General features: G+C 38.4%; 2 protein-coding genes and 1 non-coding gene across 5 annotated transcripts; 1 reads left to right on the top strand and 2 right to left on the bottom strand.

The window, feature by feature from the left end:
- Positions 1 to 5,569: 5,569 nt before the first annotated feature.
- On the bottom strand, positions 5,570 to 5,641 carry trnaw-cca (transfer RNA tryptophan (anticodon CCA)). The gene has a single exon. It is a non-coding gene; the product is annotated as a tRNA-Trp (tRNA).
- Positions 5,642 to 6,441: 800 nt separating this feature from the next.
- On the bottom strand, positions 6,442 to 18,347 carry cul2 (cullin 2). Of its 2 annotated transcripts, XM_015060371.1 has the most exons (22): positions 18,265 to 18,347; positions 18,078 to 18,197; positions 16,966 to 17,104; positions 16,551 to 16,653; positions 16,363 to 16,457; positions 14,377 to 14,482; positions 14,152 to 14,234; positions 13,787 to 13,883; positions 12,600 to 12,710; positions 11,569 to 11,731; positions 11,333 to 11,457; positions 11,091 to 11,198; positions 10,902 to 10,961; positions 10,675 to 10,803; positions 10,466 to 10,552; positions 10,160 to 10,312; positions 9,986 to 10,063; positions 9,836 to 9,902; positions 9,017 to 9,219; positions 8,798 to 8,899; positions 8,598 to 8,714; positions 6,442 to 7,322 (listed from the first exon to the last, which is right to left on the bottom strand). In XM_015060371.1, exons 3-22 carry the CDS (start codon positions 17,082 to 17,084, stop codon positions 7,191 to 7,193), a joined length of 2,238 nt encoding a protein of 745 aa, XP_014915857.1. In that variant the 5' UTR covers positions 17,085 to 17,104; positions 18,078 to 18,197; positions 18,265 to 18,347; the 3' UTR covers positions 6,442 to 7,190. The 2 variants fall into 2 exon arrangements, with proteins under 2 accessions (XP_014915857.1, XP_014915856.1); XM_015060370.1 differs by having other exon boundaries at positions 18,078 to 18,333.
- A 485-nt stretch (positions 18,348 to 18,832) lies between these two features.
- LOC106964704 (cyclic AMP-responsive element-binding protein 1-like) lies at positions 18,833 to 27,133 on the top strand. 2 transcript variants are annotated; one of them, XM_015060373.1, is made up of 7 exons: positions 18,833 to 18,941; positions 20,018 to 20,096; positions 20,183 to 20,353; positions 20,578 to 20,709; positions 23,409 to 23,498; positions 25,767 to 25,917; positions 26,219 to 27,133. In XM_015060373.1, the coding sequence occupies exons 2-7, from the start codon at positions 20,033 to 20,035 to the stop codon at positions 26,361 to 26,363; spliced, it is 753 nt and encodes a 250-aa protein (XP_014915859.1). In that variant the 5' UTR covers positions 18,833 to 18,941; positions 20,018 to 20,032; the 3' UTR covers positions 26,364 to 27,133. The 2 variants fall into 2 exon arrangements, with proteins under 2 accessions (XP_014915859.1, XP_014915860.1); XM_015060374.1 differs by lacking the exon at positions 18,833 to 18,941 and adding an exon at positions 19,814 to 19,883.
- Positions 27,134 to 27,939: the final 806 nt, after the last annotated feature.

Genomic DNA, 27,939 nt, shown 5'->3' with positions numbered 1-27,939 from the left:
AAAGTGCTGTCACACACCATGGTAACAGTACCAAGCAGGAATTCTTTTATTTGTCTTTTACTGGGGTTTAGAGCGAAGCCACAAGAAAACAACAAAGCTATCACATTAAACTTGATCACATTGAACTTTTTTCTTCTTTTTTTTTCTAAACCGTGTAAGCCCAGGGCCCAAAGAGAGAATGTCAGAGTGGATTATGCAGCATGCAGATGCTGGATGCTCCTGAGCAGACGATATGGAAATTAGTTATTGCCTAATTCACCTGATCTCCCTGAGCAACCCTCCTTGTGAAATTACACACAAATACCTGCAGTCACACAGCGCGGGTCTTCCCCCCCACCCAGTTGGAAATCCTGCTCACTCTGAATTTATTGCATAATTTCTTACTTTGTTGCTTCAACTTTCTCATGGGAAAAAACTAAAAGTTTAAATCAGACATTCACGTGTCGGAGAAGTTTGAGTATTATTTTAGAGTCATTTAGCTGTCATTGCTAGTTGTGTCAAAAAATTTGGGTTGGAAGGGGAAGTTCTCCAGGAGGGACCCCTGGGGGTCTCAACTCGTTCCCGAGGGAAAAAGAAAAAAGAAAGCGCCATGTTGAGGCTTCCCGGTGTGAATCCAGTGCACCGCTCCAGGAACTCGCAAAGCAGACGTTATAAAATCACTTCCACGGAGGAGAGAGAGTGTGCGTGTAAGAGAGAGAGAAATGAGAAAAGGGCGGGGGAGACCTACCTTTGCAATGGCCTTTTTATACCTCATGGCTGCTTGTTCGATAAGGTTTTGCACTTTAACGTTCCCATCTCCACACGGAACGACCACGCGCGTCCTCCCGAAACACACCGTCACTTTCATGTCTCCCCCGCTGCTGTTAATCCCAAAGAGGAAAAAGCCGCGTCCGAACGACGACAACAACCATCCCGTGTGTGTGTGCAAGCGAGTGGAAATGGGTGAAGGTGAAACAAGTAAAATCCCCCGAGAGAAAAATCGCTCTTCGCTGTGCTGCCGAGTCCTCAGAGGAGAAGCGGGCAGAAGCTCCACGCGCAGGATCCCAGCGGCGGGGCTGGGTGGCGTCCTCCCTCGTGCCGCGCTAACTGACTCACTTCACTTGCTTGAAAGTTCCCAACTAAAAAGCCTTCCCGACTCCGACTGCACAGCTGACAACTGACACTACGTGAGAGCCACATGTTCGAGCAGGCACGAAGAATGTACTTCCAGAGCGCTCTGTGGGCAGGCAGAGCCATCCGTCTATGAAATCCCACTTTTACACTTCTACTTTTAGCTTGGTGTCTGTTGCTTTTAATGATTGAAAGTGTTAAATACCAAACTTTTTTTTTTTTTGTCAAAAATGTTTGGGATTATAACTGTAATGCACTTTGGAGTCTTATTTCTTGCAAACATCTGACGCAGTACAATTCATCTTTTCAAGGACTACACTTTTTTTTTCTTTCAACCTGACTTGGGTTTCAAATATAAGTCAAACTGAGTTCAGTTCAGTTCAAGACATGTAAAGACGGCAAAATAAAAATGTAAGTGCAGGGACTCTGGTTAGGTGAGATGAAATAGAGGCAGTCAGATCGATCCAAAATAACGATAATATTGATACTAAGTCAGTATAGGATCAATATTAGCGTGGTAAGATTGATACTTTGGGTTTTTTCCAGTTTCTGTTGATCGTATTAATATGTTATTATAAAGTATTTTGTACACCTTATGATGACACATCCACTTAAATAATAAAAACATTGGCAATCCGGCCTCTGTATTTATTTGAATTAATACCAAAATATGCAGTATTATAGAGGAAGTATAGTGGTTTGACATTTTTTTCACAAGACAAGAACCCTGAACATGTGGACTAAGCAACAATGGAATAGTTTAGATCAAAGTGTATTGATGTACATTGAATCTTTAGTATTTTCAGGGGTATTTCAAAGGCACCTTCGAACAGCTCAGATCCACAAATACTTGAGTCTGTCACAAAAAATGTTTACAATTGCCTATTTTAATAGTGCACACACCAAATATACCTTAATATACATTACTATGCACCATGTAAACATTAAACTAGCTAGTTGTTGTAAAGTGGAAAAATGTAAAAGGACAAAGGGGTATGATGCTTTTGCAAGGAACTGCAAATCTGATTTGAGGGGAGGATGTAAAATATTAGAACATTTTATTTAAAAAAAGCCAAAACATGAGAATATGTTTGCTAATGTGATGCCATTTCCATATCAAATACATGCAAAAAGCCTACATAATAATCCCCACTCAACCTGCTGGATAAATAGCAATTTTAACAAACAAGAAAGATTTTGGGTGTCTTATCTGCAGTTGTAATGTCAGATCAGAGCACTTACTAATGGGAGGAATTATACTGTGTATGAATTATTGACCTGCATAGCTGGATAAGGACTATGCCAAAGGATAGATAAAACGTATGACCCAATTTACAGAGAAAAGCTGAAACCTTTCTGTGGAGCTTCCCTCGCTCCCTGCAGCTCTGACTCTTTATGATCCAATGTAGTCCAAATGAATGAACATGAACATCGGCTCAGTATGGACAAGGCAGGTCCAAAACCATGTAGTGTTAGCACAAGGGTCAGGGTGTCACGTGAGCCAAAGTTTCTAAGCTAGCGCCAAGTGTTTGCCTGGTGTCAGATGTCTTTGTTTATTGCAATAATAACTTTAGACCATGCTCTGTGACTTCCTTATTTCTTCTGTTTGTAGTGGCCAGGGTTCACCCTGCAGAGGTACAATCTAACAAATTCTGCCTCAACTGTACCTATACTGATACATCTGACTCTGGAGGAAGATGTTTTATGGTATGCTCGTTTGCAAATGCTATGAGTTCTGTGACACTTTTAAATTTGACAGGAAATGCATGAGGAGCTGAACTGTTTCCACAGGTCATTTCTTCCTAGATCTTGTCGATGACGTATACCAACACACCTGCTTTCACTTTTATGTAACTACCTCCACCTAGTGGTGACTGGGAGCAAAATACTCAATAGGAAAACAACACCTATATATGTGCACGTTTTTTTTTAACCATCAGTATAATTTTACAGTTTCTGTAATGGCACAGATTGCTGTTTTGCTTGTTTTTAGAGAAGTAAGGACTGAAACAATGCCGGTGTTTTGCCTTAGACTCTCCAAATGAAGAAGTCTACCTTTGGGAATAACTAAAACTAGCAATGAAAAAAAAAATCTTTGACAGGGAATTGAAGATTGGTCGTTATAGAGCCCTGCTCTGGTTTTTGTGATAAAAAGTCAAAACAAATGTGAGCATTCATTATCCTGAAAGTATGTTTCTATTTATTTTTTCCCACTTACATTCCCCCCCCCCCCGGTTACTGAAGTGAGGGAAACACACCTTCTTCATTTATGCATTTCCAGACATGCCCCGCATGGAAAGCAGACTGGCATTACAAAGGAGACGACGTAAACACCGAATGCCTGTCTCTGTGTATGTTCTGACTGTCATGGAGATGTTTACCCTGTGTGCTGGAACACGGTCTGAAGAATGGGCGTTCATAGTACGTCCTAATGTCATGGCATGCTTACATCACTCTATGAGGTGTCACTACTGACAAAGGCCGCTTTGACACTGAGTCACTTGGACAAAAGCAATAGTTCCTTGAAGTTACCCTGCGGATTCAAGTACAGCTTTCTACCAAAGTATTTAAGAAGCTGCTAAGAAGTCCTTGTGGTTCTTTTGATGGAAGGTAATTTTCTATGAGCAAACTTAAACATGCACACACGAAAATAAATGTGATCTGACAAGAAAATACCAAAGAGCAACAAAAGTTTGGTTGCTCCGGGACTTCAGATGCTGTAAGAACTTACATGTTGTTGGCGGATTCAAGGCATACTTTATGGTATTTACGGAGGAGCAAGCTGGAATCTTGTGAAGCACCACAAATTTGGAGCAAACTTCCAGAAAACTGCAAAACAGCCAAAAGACTGAGTTTATTCAAATCGAGGCTAAAACCCCATATGTTGAGGTCTGCCGTTGATAAGTGTTAAGTGGAACACCTCATGTGTATTTGCTTGATAATTTTAATGATGGCGTCTGACAAAATGTAATGTTTCATTGTTTGTTTCATAATTAGTGAACCTATGATATTTTTACGATGTAGAAGATCATAAAACTGCCTCATTGCTGAAAGGTGCTACACAAATAAACGTGACTTGACAGCAACTCTCTTTGGCAATACGTCTCTGAGTTTAGGAGAAACCGCAGTACCTCGTGAAGGCGTGCATACCACATGGACCCGTTCATATTTTCTCAAGTTACAACAACAAAATTCATTGTATTTTCTTTATGAATTTTATGTGATAGATCGAAAAATTAAATACATGTTTCAAGATTTTAATTGCAAACATGAAACTACAAACTGACGTGTACTTTTATACAGTCCTCATTGCTCTAAAAACAATGTATCCACTCCATACTGCATTAATTGAGATTAACGCTTTCGTTGAATAAGTCTGAAATTAATTAAATACGAACCAAAAGACAACTGCTTAAGTGTTTTTTTTCCCCCCGCCCATCTTGATACAGTTGCTCATCAGAACAAAGCAGCTGAATCTGTACAAGAACATTCAGAGGGAATGTTACGTTGGCTAGGTGCCTCGCTTGATTATACGATTTAAAACCTGAAGGATCGAAGTTCTAAAAAAAAAAAAATTCCCACACACTCGGCAATGTCTGACATTGCTTTAATGAAGGGCCTGACACACGCTGAGGCTCGCACAGCAGGTTGCAAAGCTCCACTACGAGCTGCTGCTACAGGAGCTCAACTGTATGAAAAAAAAAAAAAAAATCATTAGCTCAAGGCAATGTTAATTTACAATCGTGAGTAAGACACCAAAACATTCAACGTTTAATGAGGCGGGAGCACGTCAAACCGAAAAAACAAAAAAGTAATTTCAGTCGTTGCTTTTAATTGTGACATGTCTTATCTTGTTTATCTTCTACACCTGAAACTGTTTGCAGCTTTGACAATATTTCAATGTTAATAGATGAGGTTTGCTCTTATTTACAAAATGTAATTATCAAGCGGAGAAGCAAATGTATACATTTAGAGCCAAGTTTCCTTCTGCCTGGTCTTCTTTTAAGGATTCAGTACAGTTTTGGAAAAAAAAAATCCTTAACTGCCTTGTTTGTGGTTTTTGGGGCGCATGTTACACACTGTGAATGCTGAGAGTTGATGTTAACTGTTTCGGCCCTCAGGTATTATAGGTTAACAAATGCAACTAGATGCCGTTCCACATACTTGTTCTGAAATAAACAGATATTTACAGCGTGTCGAAGGAGTATTTCACGTTTCGCTATGATACAACCACAAATTTGGGTCTCATTCCACCTTCTTCCAGGTGATTAGTATGTCCTCTATAGGGCCTGGTTGCTGCTAATTATTAACCAGAGGAGCATGTGGATGGAAAAACAAGTATCCAAGTGAGTCATTTGGTGTAGCATCTGACTATGAATATTTTATAAGGCATCTTCCATCAATATTAAGCGCATATGTATGGATTTCAATGTGGTCTGTTTCGAGAGGAGAAAAGCTTTGACCCCGACGTGATTTGAACACGCAACCTTCTGATCTGGAGTCAGACGCGCTACCGTTGCGCCACGAGGACACTACCGCCTATCCGCCAGAAAGTGGATCATACAACCAGAGTAGAGGTCATTTTGATGTCCATTTTTTAAATATAAATAAGATATATACCGTTAAATTTAGCCATGATATCCCCTTCAAAGACGAACAATTTCCGAAGAAAATCAGTCCTGAACAGGGGACTTGATATTTTATTTTTCTTTAAGCTTACGTCAGCACCAAGGACAGCTGCCTCTTAAAGCTTTTCTTTCACACGCTCACGCGCACTCTGCGCGAGACGACAAATAAATGCACGCTAATCACAATGAAACGCGGACGTCAAGTGCGTAAAAAATTGCTTATATTAATGTACTTGTCAGAGTATTTAAAATCCACTTAAGTTTATATAATTTCTGACTTAAAATATGAATGACAAACATGAATGAAAACAGTTTTTTCTATAATTTTAAAATTTAAATAATTTTGTTAAAATTATTTTAACATTGATACAAATAGTGCTGTTAAACCAGCATGGCGACATTTTTTCCAAATATTATAAGGTAAAAAGCTCTCACTAAATACTTTACAACATAAAATCATTATTTAAAAACTTTAATTACAGTCGTACTTCGAGTTTATGTTTTTTTTTTTTTTTAATTATAAGGGAGTAAGGATGAACTGGCAGGATATTAAACCTACAGCGGCTGTCCAGTAGGTGGCAGTATACTAAATAGAGCCTTTTATTACTCCGAATAAAAACGGAAAGAGGCTCGTTATTAAGGTAAAGTAAATCAGATACACACCAGCCAATAGGAAAAAGATGAAAAACTCAACTACATTCTCACAAAAACTACGCAAGAATTTAATTTTAGCACAGCAGCATAGACTCGTCAACCACATTCTGTGAGAATTCTCTAATGGACATATCACAGGTATTTACATAAAAGCTTTCAGTGTTTTTATTTATTTATTTGACAAGCAGCTGTCATGTTTGTCACTCATTTCTCTTTACATGTGAAAGATAACAATAGTCAGTATACCAGTTTTATTACAATATTTTTTTCCTAAGTTCAGTACATTTAACAAAGAAAGAAAAAAAAAAACACACAACTGCAAACGTGAGAAAAGAAAGCATGTTTAATATGTCGCCATCAATATGTCTTTTTGTCCCCCTCTGTACTCTTTCAACAAATAGGCTCGTCTGATCTTTCTTTTCCAACAGCTAGAGAGGCATGTTCTTTTTGACGTTGGACGCACAGGTGCGTGGCACTGGTGATGCTGTAAACAGTTTAAAAACCAGAAAGTGGGAAAGGTTCGAATGGGCGAGGGCAGGAAAGGGGCCTATCAGAGTGGTGGTGTGAGCCGGCTGTCTGGCGCTGACATGATGTCATCTTTTTTTTTTTTTTCTTTTTTTTTTTTTTTTGGAGATGGAGGCACAAAGTCCTGCTTTTGATCGTCGCAGACAGCCTGCAGTTCAAAATTCTAAATTAGATGAATGAGTCTGTTGCTGTGGTTTTTGTTCATAATTTGAAACCTGTCTCATAGGTGAGTCTCTGTTTGGAGATGCTCCCTTCGTCGTCGACTCCCGGGGCCTACGCGACGTAGCTGTACTCGTCGGCCGACGTCTGACTCCGCTCGATGTACTGTTTGTCGATGAGCACCTCGATGCACTTCTTGATCATGCTGATACTGGGGTTGAACCTGGCTTTGGACTGATTGATTACCTGAACACGTTTAAAAAAACAAAAATTGAATTAAATGAAAAATAAATAAATAAAAATACCTTAGGCATTGGGTGATTTTTAGACTGTCACTGTTCTCTATGTGTTCCTTGGACTTCGGGTTGCTCTTTGTTCCCTAATATTCTCTAACAAACCTCCAAGACCTTCAGAGAACAGCTGGATTTATACTAAGAATGAGATGATGTATCAGATTAATCACTGCAAATTGATTGCTAATCTAGTAATCGACTAATCGTTGACTAGGTGTATACAAACTCCAAAAAAACAAAAGAAAACAGAAGTCAATTGCTGAAAGAACAAAATACCCAAAGCAGTGATTAAGTCAAAAGTGTAGAATACATTTTGCATTTATGATAAAAACATTTGACTATAAATATGTTTTACCCAAAACTGTTCAATCTGAACCACTTTTAACTTCACCTGGTTTAAATTTGCTAAAGAAATGCTAAGCTATTGCATTTTAGGCAAGAAAATGTTTTTCTTAGTTTAAAAAGGACTTATTTATTTATATTCATCTTTTACAAGTATCTTTAACATTGTACAAAAAAGGTTTAAGAGGTTAAATGAAAAATGTGTAGAATTTGCCAATTTATTTTATTCGGTTAATCGCCAGAATAATTTATTACTGAAATAATTATTTGTTGAAGCCCTAACTTATAATGAAATTAAATTACATACAGATGGATGCCATGTTTAAATGTATGTTTATTCACATTTCACTTTTATTGTTTTAAGGAATCTGGTTGAGACAACTCATCAATTATACTTAGGCAAGTATGCTTTTAATATATTAGAACTAAATTTAATTCAACTCAAAAATACTTAAGTTATTCCAAATAATAATTAAATGTATCATATCACTCAAATATCGTCAAAACAATCATTGCGGATGATGATGCTGCAGGCGGGAAGGATCTCCAGTAGCAGTCAATCTCGCAATGAATCTGAAGAGGCCTCTGACTGACTGGAGTCGCACATCATAAGTATTTGAAAAAAAAGAAGAGAAAAAAAATCCTTCCAGCGACACAGCATCCAAAACCAAACATGCAATGCCTCAATCAAAAGAGCTACAAAGATCAAATGAAAAGAACAATTCAGAACTAGTGTAATAGAGCTACTGCAACAATGAGCGAACAATTCCAGATTGCTCCTGATCGCTTTGTTTTGTGGCACATACGTTTAACCTTTAGCCCTGCTAATGTTCATAAATCCTACCAGTTCAAATTGAAAAGGTCTTGACCCTATCCACCCACTCACCTCCTGGATGAGGGCGTTGTGTCGGAGGACCTTCCGCGCTTTCATGATCCTCACTATAGCAGCTTGTAAATACATTTTGCGGTCCTCGTCAACGGCGCTTCTCGTCTGCTCCATCTCCTGAACGTTACAGACACGCAGCGGTTCAGTTGGTTATCACTTGGACCGTTTCTCACCAGGCTGGCATCCGGCAGTAGGCTTACCTGCGGCGTGTCTTTCTGCATCGACGTCGTAATCTTGAACTTTGTTCGTTTACTGGTGAAACTCATATTTAGTGAAAACGTCGACTCTGTTTCAATCTCCTCCTGCGCACAGGGAAAAACGTACACAACTTTCACTGTCTGAAACCAAAACCTGAGTGTACCTCACCGCCCATCTCAGGGTAAAAGGCAACTTTAGCCAAACATCGTTTCGCGTCAGACCTTCTGCAAGTCGTGGTTTAGCATCTTGACGTCCATCAGGGACTTGATGGTCTTCTGCAGCTCCTTCTCGTTCATCTGGGTGCCGTCCTGCAGCTCCTTGTACGTTACCGTCTGGCTGTTGTTGAAGGCCAGAAGCACAGCCATCTGGTATGTGGTTACCATGGCAACGTAGGGTTTGGACAAGTAGTTCATTTTGACTTCGCCTGCAAGAAGGGGTAACAAGCATAACACCAAAGTTCAGAAACTCTCGTCTCATTACTTTTAAATACATTCCAGTGACGTTTGCACAAGATTGTTGAGAAGTGTTCGGCTATAGCTACAAAGTTTCTGTAGGTTTAATCAATGTAAATTTAAGATTTTTAGAGACTGTTATGAATGATATGCAAGACCTGTATCGCCACAGAAATGTGCAAACTTCATCTAGCCGACTGGTGAGAAATTTGCAATTGCCCATCATAAATGCAAAAAAGCTAGCTAGCATGCAAAACGTATGTTAGCAAAGTTAGAAGTAGCTTCAATTGTCTTGAGTGCGATTAAAACTTTTGCCTAACAACAAAGCCTCTCCCCCCCCAAAAAAAAATACATTGAATTGAATATATGAGATTAAATAATCCAGACAAGGCAAAGTTTAAAACCTGTGATTGACATGTCAAAGTCTAGCTTACTTTTTAAAAATGAATTTAAGGCCTTAATTTAAAGATGTGCGGACACTCCGCAACAAGAGCTTTTAAAAGGTTTGAATAACATTATGTTTTTTCCTTTAAGTTTAACCAGAACATGCTGAATTGTTTTACTAAATCTGCCATCGTTTTCTGTTACCTGTGCAGAGATAGTGCAGCCAAGTCAACTTCCTCCCACTGAAGTGCTGATTATAGAACAATTCAAACTGCAAAACAGGGTGAAAACGGACAGAGATGATCAGAAGGCGCTTCTTCCTCTACCAGTACAAATCTCAGCAGCTCCACTCACCATCTGAACGCTCTTCTCTAGTTCTTGAGGGATGGCGAATGTTGACGAGGGGACGTGTGTGAGAGGCCAAGCGCCGGCCTGCAAAAAAAAGTGGACGATATGCCAAAAGTGTCAGACAAACTAATATTTCTGGCATCTTTTCAACCGCCTGTTTCTGGCTTCCTCATGGCAGACCTGTAATACGTAGATCTGGAAACTGATCCCCAGGTCCACCACCGTCTCCTGCGTCTTGATAAAATTGTTGAACTTGTTGTTGAGGTCGGCGCTCACGCTCATGTCTGTGTACATTCTGTGAAGTTTGCTGGTGAACTCGTAGCCACAAGCTTGCTGCAAAATGGACAGGAATGAGGTCATAGGTCATTATAATAAGGTAATCCTCATAATTACAATGACCTCTAATGACATTACACAAGAGTCTACTGCTGAAGAAAAAAATTATGAAAAAGCTTGTTTAAACACTCAAGAAATATGTTTATTTACCTTTAGTTTGTTGATCATAGCTTCTTCTGAATCCATTGACAATGATAAACCGTGTATTAACCGCTTTGCTAACATTCTGGCATAAAACTGAAAAAACAAACAAACAAAAAAAAACAAGCCCAGATGTGATGAGTTAACTTTTTGGATCTATTTAAAGCTTCAAACTGAGTCACAGTTGGGTATACTGTAGCAGAAAAAGCTTCCTGTACCTTTTGAAAGATGTCTTTGTCGTCTATGTACTTGAACACTGTGATGAAACTGGTCAGCTTGTCCTCCACCTCGTTTTCCGTCATCCCCTTTGCAGATTTCTTCAGCAGATTGTCGCAGTATTTTGCCAGCTGGACAGAGATAGCAGCAGGAAGGGGGTGACTCGGTCAAGGCTCTGCGTGTACAACTCGACATGAGAATTCCCGTGTATGTGTATGTGTGTACTCACAAGTTCTGGGGCTTTGCAGATGGACTTCGGCTCCCTAAAGTTCACCACAGACGTCAAAGCCTACAAGAGGGAAAGAGACGGCGAGATAGATTAAATTGGCAGAAAGGGAATTATAATCAAGGCAAAAGAAAAAAAACAACCTGCTGAAAGATCACTCTGCAATGAGGCAACAGCTATTTGTGGTTGTACCTTATCAAGCGCGCTCATGAAGTGTTGATCTCCGTTGAGGACTGTGTTAATGAGCTGAACAAATTTACTGTGAACCTCAAGCACGGACTCCACAAAAAGGGTCGGCATCTAAAGGGAGATGGAGCAGAAATAGTTCCCATTAAAAGGCTAAAAATCAAAAACACACAACAAATTTTGGCAAGGCACTTTGAAAATCCGGTGAAAAAAACCCCAAAACCCATAACGTGTGGCGAGGTACTAACATTTTCCTGAGAGAGATTACTGGTGCCTCTGATGCCCTCGTTGTGGATGTGGACCTGCAGCTCCTGGATCATGTGAGGCAACCCGTTTGACACGGCCCGCAACAGGGTGTACGTGTTGGCCATGTCTGAACAGAACAAACCATTTCGCAGGTCGCTGTTAGCTGAGGTTGCGGCGTGCGAACGGCGTCGGGACAGTAAAGAAAAAAAAAAAAAAAAAAAGCAAAAAGCGTACTGACCGTCTCTCTTCTCTTGCCGGATGATGTTCTGGCACTCCCCGTGTAGGAACTGCAGGTGATCGGCCACCATCCTCTGCTGGCATTCATGAATGACTTTGGCGTAGGAGCTGGGGTGCAGGTACTTCCGACATCGGACTTCTTCGTCTTTCAATCGGCCCAGGACCTGCGAGATGAGAGCGACGCAGAGACATGCAAAAAGTTTTCCCATCACTTTATAGGGAAAGAAGAGTTTTTCGTCTCATAGCAGGAAGTTGTTTTAGATGAGTCAACAACATTGAGCTTGTCCGGACAGGAATGTTGGTTTCACTCCACACTGACTGATTGGACAGGAAGATTGAAATGATTAATCGTATTAATTGTGATTAATCGACTGTTGAAGTAATTGTCAACTAATTTAGTAATTAATTAAACGTTGACTGGAGTATACAGACTAAAAAAAGAAAAGGCCCAATTGCTGAAGGAGCAACATATCCAGAGCAGTAATTAAGCCAAAACTGTACAAGATATATATACATTTTGCATTTAAGATAAATACACCTTTGTATGTATATGTTTTACCTAAAACTCCCCAAGTGACATCATTTAAGCTTCACGCGGTTAAAATTCAGGAAAGGAATGCTATGTTGTTGCATTTTAGTCAATAAAATGTTTATTTCCTGTGCTGCTCATTCTTTTACTGTATTTTTAATATTCTATAAAAAGGCTGATTAAATGAAAATTTGTAGAATGTGCGAGCTTTTCCTAGCCGATTAATCATCAGAGTGATTGATTACTACAATACTCGTTAGTTGCGGTCCTACCGTCATCCACTACAAAAGGATCACCTTGGTAAGAAATAGGACTGAGGATCAAGGGAACAGAATCAAAGCCAGAGGTCAACACAATATCAGATCCATGATATCACTTTTAGTGGCTTAATGTTTGAGCTAATACTCAAGATTATAAACAGCCTGGTTGAACATTAAGAAACTATGTGAACTCAAACTCGACCGCTGAAAGTCGCCTCGCGTTCTCTCTCTCTGGCGACTTACCTTCTCCATATACTGTGAGCAGTTGGATTCCTGGAGAAGATTGGAGGCTTCCTGTTTGTAATACTCTCCTGTTTTTATCAGAAAAGGCCCTTCAAAGATTTCTTGATAAAACTGCAACACAGAAATAAAAAATAAATAAATAAATACAAAAATACAACTGAGAAAGATATTCTTTTGTTGACATTAACAGAATCGTACAGTGGGGGAAACAAGTATAGTCAACAATATATGTGAATGTCTTTCCTCAGTAAATAGACTTTGAATGACTGACATGAAATTTACTTCTGATGTCAGTAATTTACACATAAACAGCAATAAAGTAAATCTGTCCAACAATTGAGAATATGTATGATAAAGTGCAGTACATGGGGAATATTTCAGGTTCCATGGAAACAAGTGATCCACATAATGACCTGTATATAGATTTTTTTCATAATTTGGTCCAGTGACTTAAACTCAAGAGCAACTCATGTGTTTTTACCCTTTTTTTAACTCATTTTTTTCATGAACAAAAAAAATAAATGAGTTCATGACACATTTTTTGACTTATGCAACTTATATTCCGGTGCGACTTATTGTCTAGAAAATATGGTAAATGAAATACTGAGAAAATAAAATAAAAATCTCTTCTGGTCAAGGTGGGACCACAACTAAACACCATGTTCGATGAATAAATTAAGACAACACAAGAGTAAATTTTTGAGGGGGGGCAGGGAGGGGGCAGCATGACTTGATTCCATCTTTCCAGATATGATACCAGGAAACTTCAAATAATTAACAAAAGGATGATGAGATAAGGAAACTGGAGATAAAACAAGGACGAATGTTTTAGCAAAAATAATTATCTCAAGTACAGGAATGAAACTGGAAGCTTAAATCTGGATGTATTTTATGGAATAGTTCCAGTTCTGATTTACATATGCATTTCTTGGATTGTTACCAATATCTGTTGTGAATTCCATGTTCGCAGCACAAACCTAGCAATAACATTTTGGAGTGTTCAGTGCTCATTTCCGTCGCTGTGCAAGCAATTTAGCAGACCTCGCATTTTTAGCTCTGGATTTTGACCCTTGTGTCTTTTAATGGCACCATATACATAAAAAGAAAAAAAAAACAACTACAAAAAAAAAAAAAAAAGCTTGAATACAGTGCAGACTGGGAGAACGGGTGTTTGCTTGTCGGCTCACCTTTAGCGGAAACTTCTTCTTGTACTGTTCAACATGAACAAAAGAGTTGATGACCCCGTGGATTACCTTCTGGTTGGGGTTTTCACCGCAGCGATCACTGCAAGACAGCACAAGTTGAAGACCTGATCATGACGTGCGTTTCCAGACAGGGGCGAAGAAAGATTTGTTTATACAACTCATGCGAAAGTGTTGCAAACAAGAGCAGACATGTTTTTTATGGATTGTATAACAAACAGTCGCTGAAAGGCACTCAAAACTCATTGCTTTTAATGTAAACTAAAAGTTCTATACAGAATCTACTATAATCACATCAGTACGTTTGAGAACCAAAGTTAAAAATATATATATATTTTTTGATAGCTCACTTTTTTATTTCATTCAACAACATCCGGATGAGGACGGCCTGCAGGGGTTCAATCATCAGCTTCTTCCACATATCTAGAGCCAGCTGCAATAACAAGACAGCATTTTGTCACTGTATTATTGTCTCACAACAGAAATAACAAATAATTTCATGTGATCTCAATCAAGTGGGAGACACAAAAGAGACCAAAAAACAATAAGCTACATGTGGAAGAATGGGTGAGTACCTCTCCGATCTCCATCAGCGGCTCATTCATGTCCACTCCCCCATAGCCGTACTGCAGGTCTGCTTCTGTTAGCTTGTTCTTCTTGATAAACTGTGTGTTCAGATACCTGGACAGAATCGGGACAGGCGTAAAATGATAAAATTAGTCAACTAATTTAATCAGTGACTGCATGTTTTAGTTTTGTTTTTCTTCCGCCAGTGAAAACCAGAAATAATAGTCTTGTTTTGGTAGCTGCTTTCCAACGGATTCCGGTAAACTCAGAGACCAGCAGGGTGTTTGTGTTACTGGTTTCAAGGTATAACAAGGTGTGAAAGGTTAAGGTTAAATTCTGCTGTTTGACATGGACAAGCATTAAGTTTCTAAGGGTTGCAGTTTTCTAACCGATCATCGATGTTGCCGATTCCGATTTTTTATTTTTGTCTGAAAAGTCGTTAAAATACGACAAAGTTAAATTGGCAAAAGTGGAGTGACTGTTGTTAACCGGACTTTTATTGTGATATTTTGTTGTACATTTGTAATACCGATAAAGATTATGATTTAAAAAAAATCTTATTTTTTTTAGGCAAATGTATGGCTGTAACTCCATGGCACAGCATTCATGGCTGCACAAACACAAATATTAGTCTTGAAAAACATTCCCATATGAAATGGACGTCTCTTACTTGAAATGTGTGGTTATTAATTCTAAACTGCACACGGTAACCATATTTAATCTGATTTTCAAATTTACCCAGCCACCAAGCTGATCCCCATTGGCTGAACATGGCCACTTTAGGTTGCATGTTTTCACAGATGTGCTATCTGCCTCTGTTATGCTAAATATCAAAGCCATTTAGTATGATGTCAAAAAAAAAAAATAGCACACAAAAATTATTTTTTTTCTAAAATACAGACTGATCCCCACACAGAGAGCCACTTATAGTGTTATGAGGTAACACTATAAATAACAGGCATTTAGATACACAGTCACTCTTGTGAAGAAACAAATAAAAATAGACCTAAAAGTTCTTTAAAAAGAAACACCGACTCGAATCGAGACGCTTAATGTGTCTGCTGGAGTCTGGCGCAGGTCGTTTTCAAAGCAATAAAAAAAATAACTAATAAATAAAAACCATAATGGGAGAATTACTGTTGCTTGTGAAAAGAGAGAAGAGACACCCTCTGCATTTAGGCAGCTGAGACGATAATCTGTGCTGGTAAAAAAAAAACCCTCCATAAACATGTGAAAAGACTAAATTAAGTTGATAAATGATTAAGGACAACAAAGTGATAAGCTGACTCTGTTTATGATGAAAAGGTGACACTAACAGGAGTGGAGAACTCAAAACACTGGGTCTTTTTCCAGTAAATGAACACATCACGTTTGGAGGTTGCAGTAACAACAGTCACCTTCAATGTGGAACTTGTTACTTATAGGAAATAGCTCAAAGTCTCACTTTCAATATCAGTAAAGTGGTTAAAATAGCTGGATTTGGAAATATTGGCAAACTTTTAGGAAATCTCAGAGAGTTGGAGTGAAGAGCTTCATCCTCTAGAGTAGGGGTGACCAAAGTGCGGCCTCAGGAGCCACTTTTGGACTTGGGAATCATTTTGCGTGGTCCCTGAGTGCAGCTCAAAAAATTATAAAAAAAATAAAATGGCTCTGTGGCAAATGTTAGCTGATACAGAAGGATGGTTTGTTTTTCCGAGATGACTTTCAATGAAAAGTAAACTGTTGTCAGATAGATAATTCATATCTTTCTTTTTACAGGTCAAGTTTGTTTCGCTTTCATTTTTAAATCCCACAAACATCCAGCGCTTTTTTTTTCTTTTTCTTTTTTTAACTGGGAAAACAAACCTAATCTTTAAATTTGGCCAAATAGAAGCTAAAATGTTTTCTAGCAACAATTTTCTGATTAGCAAATCTCTAAAGACAATGCAACGTCACACATTTTCCTTTAAAAATAAACTGGACCGTTAAAAGTTCCGTAAACAGCAGCATCTCACCTGTACAAGCAGTCCATGTAGTCAGCTCCTTTGCTGTACTCTTCCCAGTACCTGTGGTACATAACTAAAACCTTTTCCTCTGATTCCAGGACTTTCTAAAAAAGAAAAACACACACACACAAATGAGTACAGAAGGTGTTCAACAGGAGATGAACAGGTCAGCAGCGGAGGGTTCGACGAGTTCTTACCTTGTACAACTGCCTGACATGGTTCTCGAGGAAAACCTTGGTTTCTGTGTATAATCGTTCACCCAAAGGCTCTGGGTATGCAACGCACAAGGCATAAATATCACTGGAGTTGGGAGTTCAGGATGAACACGTCGTTAATTGCACAAGTAACAATCCTGACTGTGATTATTTACGACAATTATGTTATATAGTTTTGTTACCAAGCAGGCAATGGTCAGCGTGAGATGACCTTGACTGCCGTATTTATGCAAAACCGTCCAACGCAAATGCGTCACATGATTAAATTTGTCTGATTTAGAACAATTGCTGAAGCTTTTCAAACTATATGTGAATAAAATTCAGCCAATTAAATTCATATTCAGCCTCTTTATTAACCTTCAAGTTGCATTATGAAACACTGCGATATAAAGGATACGAGAATCTATCATTCCACGTGGCTCTTTCCACGTAGTCGAGCATCACAACAGCCTTGATTGTAGTTAGTAGCTTGTTCCATGTCTCGTCAAAATCCACCACCCGCGGCTTCAAAGACATGGTACAGCTTCTATTTCACCCTAAAAAAAAAAAAAAATTATAGCAAAATAAAACTAGATGAAAATGCATTTGGGGTGGTGGGAATAAAAAAAGATTATCTAACCCTTGACCTTGCAATTGATCGGACCATTATAAGTCCTATGACAATGCCTAAGACTGGCAAGTTAGAATGTTGTGTTAGAACATAGTGTCAAGGAAAAGAAAGTCGATTATGACAGTATAATTGACATTAAATACATGGTAATAGGAAACCAAATGCACGTTTAAGACTGAGAATAGGGCTAAAAAAATACTACGTTATTGAAAACTACACAAAACAAAACTAATACTGAAACTAAATCAGTGTAAGAAGATCTAAGTTTGCCTTGCAACCTCTGTTCAAATCGTCACTATCGAAGGTCCGGGTTACCGAATGCATCTAAACATTCATCACCGTGAAGTACCCAACATTACCACAGCAACAACGCCCCCCAAGAACACAATGAACACTCAGGTGTGTCCCAGAAAACTCATTACATCGTGTACCAAAACGGAGGCCCCGTGTTGCTGTAACAGTTCATTTAAAGACAAAAATAACACTGCAGCGTCATGACAGCTTTTGGTTCTAGCTACTAATTGGACACAATTACTCGTCTCGGATAAATACGCGTTACTGTCGCTTGATAAACACCCTTCTCACCATTACTATAAACGTAGCTAAGTAAAGGTTGCTGGCTAGCGGAATGACAATCCCAAAATAGGCTGGCGAGCTAAAAGGCTAACTAGCTTCTCGCTAACATGCTACTTCTTCTTCCTGCTCCGTGCCATTCAATTTCTAGGGAGCAGCTAGCTACTAGCCGGCTAGTAGCTAGCTAACGGTAGCTTGGCTATCACTAGCAAATTGTCATCTTAGCAGTTTCAGCACAGTCACTCTGACAGCTCAGCAAAACATGTCGCTACAGTCACACAGAACAGCACGCTCAGGTCAAGAAAAGTCGTGAAAGTGGTACCAACCTCTGTACAGTAGTTACTTTTATAAAAGTCAGCTTTCTCCGCTGTCACGGACTTGATTTCGCTTTACAAGTCTTCCCTAGTACCTCCAGGTTCAAACCATTTCGACTAGTTGGGAATACGCTGTAAAGAAACAAGTAAATGTACTTAAAATGCTATTTTATGATTTTCAACGTGCGAGTTTGCTTACAAATTAGACTTAGACTTAGGAACAGTTTTTCAGTTGCTTATACTAATGAGAAATAGACTGACCGAGTCAGTCCCAAATAACAAAAACACCCTCGTTTGAAATGGTATCGCCCAAAACTACGGGAACCTCTTTGGACGCGTTTCATAAAACTTTTATTTTCAGTATAATAGAAAAAGAAGAAAAAATAAAAAATATAATACTAGTACTACTACTACTACTACTACTACTACTACTACTAATAATAATAATAATAATAATAATAATAATAATAATAATAATAATGAGTAATTTATAAAATAAAAATTACTTTTGCTTTTAATATTCTATTATCAATTATATCAATTATGTTCATGTATCTTATTCTTCTTCTTCTCCTTCTTCTTCCTATTATTATTATTATTATTATTATTATTATTATTATTATTATTATTATTATTATTATTATAGTCATTGTTATTATTGTTGTTTTTCAGTACAAATAGACAACATGTCGTTAACTGTATGTTTCTTGCTCATGGGCTTTGAATATGGAACGAACAAAACCAAAACAAGAAAACGGTCAAACAGTTACTTGGCAACAGAATAAAGCACCAATTAAATTTTGCGAAAACAGACTGATTAAAAAAAAAATAACTTCAACTGAGGCCACGCTCCGGCGAAATTAAGCAGTCTTTATCGTGAGTCATGCCATTTACTGTTGTTATTAAAAGTAAGCAATGTTAGGCAACGTTAGTACATTAGCTCTTTACTATTAACTTTACAGTGTAACTTTAAACTTTAGCTTGCTGGTGTTTGCAAAACGTAGCGCCTCAGGCAGTAATGCTAGTTGAAACATCAGTTAGCTTTGTGCTATCCTGACCATACTTGTGAATTTTCCTGAAGTACCGAGGCCGGCACCCTGCATGTTTTAGTTCTCTCCCTGGTTTTACACACCTGCATCAAATGATAGCTCGTTAGAAGGCCTAAGGAGAACACTGACTTGCTGAGGAAATTTTTACTCCCACAAGGAAGAGAACTAAACCATGCAGGGTGCCGGCCCTCGAGGACCGACTTTGGACACCCCATCTTACCAAAGCCACCAGAGGGTGACACTTAAGACATTTTTATCCCCAAATGAGCCTTTTGTTGTAATAGCCATACTTCTCTTAAACGTGCAGTTTAATATAAGACAGGTTCCTCTTTCCGATAAATTGCCTTAATTTTAAATAGCAGAAGTGTTAAATTGTAAATTCATCACCAAGAAATTACTTGGTAACAATCCAAAAGCACGTGGCAAACATTTGCCATTGATTAAACAAATAGCTATGTGAGCAAGCATTTCATTAGTCATGGGTTATTAGATTGATAGACATCAAACACAAAAGTGAGCACACCATTCAGACTTTTGTAAATATTTACTTTCATAATACAGCACTGAAGATATGACACTTTGATGCAATGCATCAAATCAGTTTACAGCTTATGTAACTGTAAAACCAAAATAACTCAACTCACCTGCTCCCCATTCACACCTGATACCATATAACGCCAACAATACCATATAACACCAATTAAACATTTTCCCTCTAGGGAGGGAATATGTTTAATTGGGCACAATTTGGACATCTTTCCATTGTGAGGTACGCCCTTTTGACTCCAGCAATGTAGACATTAATAGCTGTGTGTTGTAGAGATTTAAAAAGATATCCTGCATAAAGATGCAGAACCAAAGACAAACTGTTTAACATTCTGTTCCACTGGGTTTCCCTTGCAGGCTTACTCAGTCACAATGTACCAAATTAAGTCAGAGGGAAACGATCAGGTTTTCCAGCGAACTATGGAAAACCAGCACAGTAAGTATGTCCGAAAACATGATCACGAACAGTTATTATATTATGATGTTATATGTCTGAGCCTTTACCCATTCTGCTTGTTCCAGCTGGACTTTTTCAGGCACCTCCTGTCGGTTACGTTCTTAACACAATGCCAAACCTGCCGTCCTCTTCCATGGGCTGCGTCCAGATGCCGCAGCCTCCACCTGCCACTGCATTTCCGCTTTATGAGGAGATGTACAACTGTATGCAGCAGCGTTGGATGTATTCACTATCAGGTAACACCTCGTCTTCATCTAGACTACTCCATAGAATGATCCAAAATATCTAAGATCCACGCAAGGGACGTTGTGTCGAAGCCGTGTCTTGTAACAACTGTGTAATATTTTATAAATTTCAAACTAAATCACCACGAGATGAAACCGGTTGCAATAATCTCAGCTGAGAAATACAACTGTCCTGTCTTTAAAGCATTTATTTGTTTTGTTTTGTTATTGTCAAGGCGTTCCTGCCCAGGTAAAGCAAGACAGTACGCTAACCCTGGCATCTGTTCCTGTAAGCAGAACCAAAGAGCAGCCAGCAGCAGAGGACATGGATTCACTGCATGGACCAAACAGTTTTGTTATGGCACAAGGTAACTCCTTCTTTCATTCATTCATTCCTTCTTCCCCTCCATTCTTCCTTCCCCTTTTCCATTCCTCCTCTCTCTGCAAGGCGATAGTGACTTTTTCCTTTCAGTTATTGATGAATAGATGCTCACAGTTGCCTCTGTAGATGTGAAAATAGGATTTTCCCACATCACCTTCCTAAATGTCACCACACAACATTTCTCAGGTTACATAAAAAGACATGAGCTGGAACCTAATGGAAACCGTCACATTCATATGGGATTTTTGGCACCTTCTCCGGTAAACATTAATAAAATGTGAAAAAGTATCCAAAGTTGAGAAATTAATTTGGAGATTCACTGGCGTCAATACCGATGCTAGTCAACTACCATTTACCAAAAGGGCAGCAGCATTGTCCGATAACATTTATTAAGTTTTGGGTGAGGAGAGAGCGATCTCTAGATTGGCTCCCTAGATTATTCCTGGGTCTGATCTGGTGAAGAGGTTATCTGCTTATTAGAAGATTTTTGGGGGGAATTATTAATCTGCTGAAATACCCAATGAAGACCAATTCTTAGTAACTCAAATCATCCAAGCATTTTCAGGGAGTCATTGGGGATGGTGATGCGGTAGGCAGGAGGGATCTTAGGTAGCAGTCAGTCTTACAACAAATAGAAAGAAGCCTCTGACTGAAGACTGTTACTGTATCACAGTCTCATCACTGTTGTGAAAGCTAACAGCTCAATATCCAAGTCTTGGTTACACCATCAGTTGTTTCCAAGCTCTGCTTATCTACCTCATTTGCTTTTGCCGCTCCTCTATAAATCCTCTCTTTTTCTGGCCATATAGTTGGAAAGTTGGGCACAGAGATGTTGGAGTCGGGAATATGCCCATTGTTATCGATAGTAGAGATGGTTTGAATTTCCTTCTTCTTGCTATGCTCTTTCGTTCTGCTCTGAATCCAAGAAGCAGAACAAAACTGTAGTTAATTTAATAGTTTAGCTACTTTGATTTAAGTATTCCTAACAATTTGGAAAATCAAATTCATTAAGGTATCCGAGATCCAAAAGATCATTGTAGTTTAAAACTTCTGGAAAAACTGTAATGTCCAAAAAACAAAACAACCTTGAGATTTTTGCTGAAGAAAAAGTCTTAAATTTGTCTGTCTAAAACTGCGGCCTTAAAATGTCTTAAATTAATTTGAAAAATGTCCGTAGATTGGACAGTTGATGTTAATTGCAGATCTTAAATTTTGTCGTGCCAGAATATTTAATCTAGTTATTTTTTTCCTCACTGGACTTTTTACTCAGGCAAAATCTGAGTCGCCTGCAAAAGTTACCGGCAGCCTAGCTTTTAACACACCGTGGCTAGCTAGCTAGCTAATTTGTTTTACCTCTATCACGGACAAAGCCGTGTTCACAGTTTTTGATATATACTTAATTGTTATACAGCAATTTTCCCCAACCATGGTGGATCCTGTTAAGGAAGAATATTCTAAATTGGTTAACTTTGAAAAAAGTTTGGCTCTCTCTTCCTCTGGATCCCAGGTCCTCTCGGCGAGCCACGTGTGGCCACAAGGAAAACAACAATGCGTGTTGACGTCACAGAATTACAGAGTTTAATCCAATATAAGACAATGCATAAACTTAGAAGTAAGACAACGCACAAACTTACACCAGAAACTGCAGAACAACGGAGACATACATTCATTTACCTGACATAAATGGAAAGAAGAAGAAAAGCAAAGACGTCTTTGGAGAATTGCAAGAGCAAATCTAATGTGTTACTTCTGTGTAGAAAGTTTTATAGTAAAAGGCGTATTCTTATTGTTAATTTATTCAAATAAGGCGTATCTTTGCTCATCCAACCAGAAGCTATCTCTGACCCTCTATCTGAAGCCAGAAACCCCTGCCGTGTTTACTGCTTTTCACAGATGAGTGTGAAAAGCTAGAACTTCTACTGTATTGTTTTCCCACACAGACAAAAGGCAGTTCAAACGATCCTAGTAAACCATCTGCTGTAACATAAAGGTCAATAGGCCAGAATACATTACTAATTTCAAACCACAATTAGGCCATTTGAATCAAGACATGTTAAGTTTTAAAATTAGCTTATTTTAAATTTATTTTCTCAACAATCCTCCTGTCTTTCTTTCTTTTTTTCTTTTTTGTCTATTTTGGAGTTGCTGAAACTTCCAGATACCCTGACTTCGAGGTAAATGAGCAATTTCCTCTATCACACATTGCTCTGTCTGTACCTCTGCACTACCTGTAGAGGGAGCATTTTCCTTTGGTATTAACCATAAAGAAAAGTTTCTGGTATTATAAGCGCCACTATTTACTCTAAAACCTATTATTAGTAGTTTGATTTATTTATGAGCACACACACAAAAAAAAAAAAAACCTGATGGGCAGAGTGCTGTTTTCATTTATAGATGAAAAATAATTAGTTTTTTTGCCTCACTTATGATTGGAAGCGCTAAGCTAAAAAGTGATTCTTAATAATCACAGCCTGCATTCAAAGACCAGGATCAATTCATAAGCTCAAGCTGAGGAAACACAAACAGCAGAGTCCCTGACTCATAGCGCTGCTTCGGGCAGCTGGGGAGGAGAGGAGAACAAACCATACTGTTGACATCAAGAAGCCAGTGATGTCATAGTGATGTCAATGCCTCTAATTGTAAACTGCATACATAGTCTCACTGTTGCTTGTGGTGACATTTCAGTGCTGGAGAAGACTTTGAAGAAGACAGTCTCTTCTTGGGAACGTGGGATTGGATACAGCATGGCTGTAACTGGAGATGAGACAGAAGCAGGTATATGTTTTACATTGTAACTAAGATGAAATATTATTTTATGAATTTTTGAGTAGCCATATGTTTAACTCAAACTAGTTGGATTTGGAATGAGGTGGATAGCTTTGGAATGGAAAAATGGATTTGTTTTCTTTCTTCTTTTTTTTTTTAAATGTGATTTTCCTTGGGAAAAGTAGTCTTGTTTACTTCATCAAATAACATTTAGATTACTCGCTTGAAAAAAGTAATATAAAATATTTCATTGGGATGTATAACATGCTAAAATCCAACAAGCTTACTTTGATAAACACTTTGGAAAAGCTCTGTGTTTTCTCTGTGTTCTTCGCTCTGCGTTTCTCTCAGTCATCATCTGTGAAATGCTTCAGTGCTGTGTGCTATCCACTCACCCACTCACTCACTTACTCGCTCACTTGCATAGCAGCAGTGGCTGACGTCACTGCTTTTCCTGGAACAGACCCCCCAGCAGCAACGTGTAAATGTGAAACAGCAAATAAGATGTACCCTGACGTCAGTCGCAGGACTCACTGTGATTAGATGCGGCTCATTTTTTGCAAGCGCCACATATGACTAAATTAGTCAACAGAGTGTTACGACATGAGGGGAGAGTTCTGTTGACAGAACGATAGATAAGCAATGTCTTTTCACTTGATACATTTTCTATGTTATTGCCTTTGTTATCTTTGATTTGTTGAAAATGCACTTATGCATTTGATTTGCTTGGAAAAGGTTCAGTCACTTAGTTAATCCAAACTAAATGGATTAACTAAGTGACTGAAGCTGGTTTGAAGCTGGTTGTTCTGGATGAAAGGAAAAATTGGAATCAGACTTTTTGAACCAAAACAGTTTGAAAATTAAAAAAATATATATAATTATCCCATGTAAAGTGTGGAAAATGATCACAAAAAAGACTAAAGTTTCCATTTGTTTTCAGGAACCTTTTACAGGAAACGGGGTTGTTCTATGGTGCGATTTGTTGCTATTTCCCTGAATCTTGTGAGGGGTGGGGCTTTGTGGTGGATTCTAATTGGTTGAATTTTGTAAGTGTTCTGCCTTAATTTTGTTCATATAAGGCCAGTTTAAACTTCACTGTGACTTACATTATCTGTTACCTTTAAATATTGTTGATTTAAATTACACAAATTGGCATGAAGCTTGACATTTCAGGTTTCACAATCTTATTTATTTTATTAATAATTTCTTCGTTTTAAAAATGGAAACATATTTTCCCTTTTCATACATCAGCGGTCAGAGGAGATGTGGGTGTCTTTACTGTGCAGTTGGGTAGAAGGAATTTAATTTCATAAGAAATTGGCTGTTGCAAATTTTAATTTATTTCGGTGATTTCCATTTGCACAACCTTATGGAAATGGAAACACGCCAATTTAAAAAAAAAACAACAACAAAAAAACAAACATTTTTGATCAAAAGTTTTTGCGCTAGGATGTTGTGGTTTTTCGGCCATATTGAAATGGATGTATTTCGCAAAACTGCAGTGGAAACACTGTTTTTGTATCACAGGAGTCACATGATCAACACCCGGATGTCACTACTGATGAAAGGCATGAAGACAACGGGAAGTGGAAGGATGATTAATTGTATTTATTTTTTAAGGGAAATGTGCAGCTGGCTCCACCAGCACACAGTTCATAAGAAGTTGTGCTTCATTCGAACGTGCAGAATCCCTGACAAAAAATATGTAGCTGCTCCCAGGCTGAATTCTCCTCCATGCCATGGCTGAATTATGAATATATCTCATGTAACTGTCTACATCTGTCACTGCCTTAATTTTTAATGACTTGTGGCATGTACAAGCTTATTCAAAGAAATTTTGATTTAATTTCTTATTTAATGGAAACACCACAATTGCGAAATTCAGTTTGTTCGACATTAACAGAATACAGACAGAGATTTGCACACATTTGCAATGGAAGCGCAGCTGGTGGCGATCGACGGCGTTGACATGAAAAGCGGCGTAGTTGAAACCCATACACAGCAAACATCTGTTATTGGAAACACTCATTCTTTTCAGACATTGATAAATGGTTGGTATAATTTTATTTGCTGCACAAACACAAAAGCTGTTTTTGGGGATTTTTTTATTTTTTATTTTTTACAGATTTGCTATCATTTCACTTGTCTTTTAGTCTATAACACACTATCTTATGTCCCATTATTTTTAACTTGTTAGTTACAGAGCAACCAATATCCTGTACCCCCTGTAGATCAATCTTGTAGTTTGACTACTGTATTTATTCTGCCTCTTCCCAGGCTCTGTTGCTGCTGGCGACTTTACCAACTCCCAGCTGCGCAACCCCATCTCTAAGCTGTTGAAGACAGACTCCGGGTTTGGGAGTTACGGCCCTCAGAAGCCTTTAGAGGACTCCTTGCAGAAGAGGGAGCTCCGCCTAATGAAAAACAGGTAGAGGGGGACCAGTCATTCTCTCTTGTTAGGTAATTAATCTGTTAGCTTTTCTGTGACATATGTTTGAAGGAAAGAATGACTGTTGTGGTTCTCCAGCCGCAAAATGCTATCTTCTTTGCATCGTTTCAATCATCCATCCAACCAAAGTGCAGTTCTACTTTAGCGTCATTGTGGCAGTCATGACCTAAACATTACAAAGAAGCTTTCATTATTTATGGCTCCAATATGCCCTCCGTTTAATCCGGGGAGAGGAGCCAAAGATGTCCAGGCCTCTAATCGTTGCCGCTGTCACTTCCAGGGAAGCTGCGCGAGAGTGCCGGCGAAAGAAGAAGGAGTACGTCTCGTGCCTTGAAAACCGTGTGGCCGTGCTGGAGCAGCAAAACAAGACTCTCATAGAGGAGCTCAGAGCCCTGAAAGACATCTACGGACACAAAGTGGAGTGACTGCGTCGCAGAGGAGATGGGCATCTTGGGATCCTGTGGACTTTTGTCTGTTTCAGTGGCGTGTTTTTGAATGGAGTCTGGAATAACAAAACGCGCTGACACAAAGCACTCCTCGTCGTTAATTTTCTGTGTTCACACAATGATGTCAGGATTTCAAGGGTCGTAATTATCCAACACCATCAGAGGACAAACAAGAGCGAGCATTAGGAGGGAAGGTTTGTAAGCGCACGCCGGTGTTTACTGGTCACAAATGGGTGAAGTTGAGCGAAAATAGCAGAAGTCACTGCCTTTATTCATGCCACTATCTCATTTTATTTGTGTCGCATTGTGTATTCCGCGTGATTAGCTCGGCAGGCATTGTTTTGTATCGCCAGCTGATGTTGTGAGAAGAAAAAAACTTGAGAATGTATTTCAAGAAAATAAATTTACTTTTATTCCACTCTAAAAAAATCTTGAATTATAGTTGCAGGATATTTCATATTTTAGCTGAAAACCAGACTCAAGACAAATATCATTGCTTATTTATTTTTGGGCAGGTTTTTTTTTTTTTTTTGCCTCAACAGTTTTATGTTAGATGTATATTTTGTTAATAAAATCTTCTCATTTGTTTGGTGAGTGAGGAAAGGAGGTTCATATTAACAATACTGTTTAAACCAATTTTGCCTGCCGGATTTTGTGTTTTATTTATTTTGTTATGTGTTTTTATTCTCTGCAAACACTGTTTGATGGGTTTAGTTTCACCATATTAAAAGATCTTAGACTTTTACACCGATTTTGCCCAAATAGTTATTTCATCTCGATACCGTGCCAGTGCGGATGCAATTTATTGTACGTGTTCTCCAGTTTTTAAGTTTACATTTGGAAAAGTTGAGAGAGTGAGGTTTTAAGAGGAGATTTAAACATATTGATAAAGATTTGAAAATTTAAGGAGTTTTATTTAATGTGGAGGAAGTGGTATATCATAAATTAATTCAGTTAAAGAATGCTTTATTAATCCCATGTGATTCTTCACATGTTCCAGAGTAGTTCCCAAAACAGAACCTTCAGGAACAAAGCATTAAAAAGAAAGATGATAGCTTTATTTTATAAATGCTATCATCCTCTGTTATAATTTTTTTTCTTTACTATAAAACTGATGTATTTTTATTTTACCCAAGGTTATTAAACTTTGAGGCTTTTATACTAACTCATACCTCAACAAGTGCATAAGAGAGCTTTTACCATCTTCATATTCAACCTTGTGTGACTACTCATTTATTTTGTCCTTCAATATTTCTACCACTATCAGATGTTTTGTCACATTTTCCAGCATAAAACCATATTAATCTAAACACCTAAGTGTGGACAAGTGTGGAATTTTGCCATTAGCAACGTGTAGGGAGCATAGATTATAATTATGGAAGACTTACTGACAGAATAAACACAGATTATAACTTTGATTAATTTTGTACTGCTGGAGATCTGAAACACAACTGAATGAAACAAAACCACACTGGAAAACTCACCGAGCTGGAGTAAGACGTACGTTTGATTTTTAGGTTATTTCCTGGATCCAATCACACATTGTCAAACATGG

This window comes from Poecilia latipinna, unplaced genomic scaffold, assembly GCF_001443285.1.
Source record: "Poecilia latipinna isolate Pla-1442-1.1 unplaced genomic scaffold, P_latipinna-1.0 Scaffold1704, whole genome shotgun sequence".
Lineage (NCBI taxonomy): Eukaryota > Metazoa > Chordata > Actinopteri > Cyprinodontiformes > Poeciliidae > Poecilia > Poecilia latipinna.
The sequence above is the reverse complement of the archived record's forward strand: the minus strand, read 5'-3'. Positions and strand labels throughout refer to the sequence as shown.

Coding starts and splice junctions, on each gene's coding strand:
- cul2 (XM_015060371.1), bottom strand. CDS start 17,084: ATGTCTTTGAAGCCGCGGGTGGTGGATTTTGACGAGACATGGAACAAG. Junction 14,483..16,362: donor TACATGGACTGCTTGTACAG/GTGAGATGCTGC, acceptor GATTCTGTCCAG/GTATCTGAACACACAGTTTA. Junction 8,900..9,016: donor TAAACCACGACTTGCAGAAG/GTCTGACGCGAA, acceptor CCCTGTGCGCAG/GAGGAGATTGAAACAGAGTC.
- LOC106964704 (XM_015060373.1), top strand. CDS start 20,033: ATGTACCAAATTAAGTCAGAGGGAAACGATCAGGTTTTCCAGCGAACT. Junction 20,354..20,577: donor TTGGATGTATTCACTATCAG/GTAACACCTCGT, acceptor GTTATTGTCAAG/GCGTTCCTGCCCAGGTAAAG. Junction 23,499..25,766: donor TGGAGATGAGACAGAAGCAG/GTATATGTTTTA, acceptor GCCTCTTCCCAG/GCTCTGTTGCTGCTGGCGAC.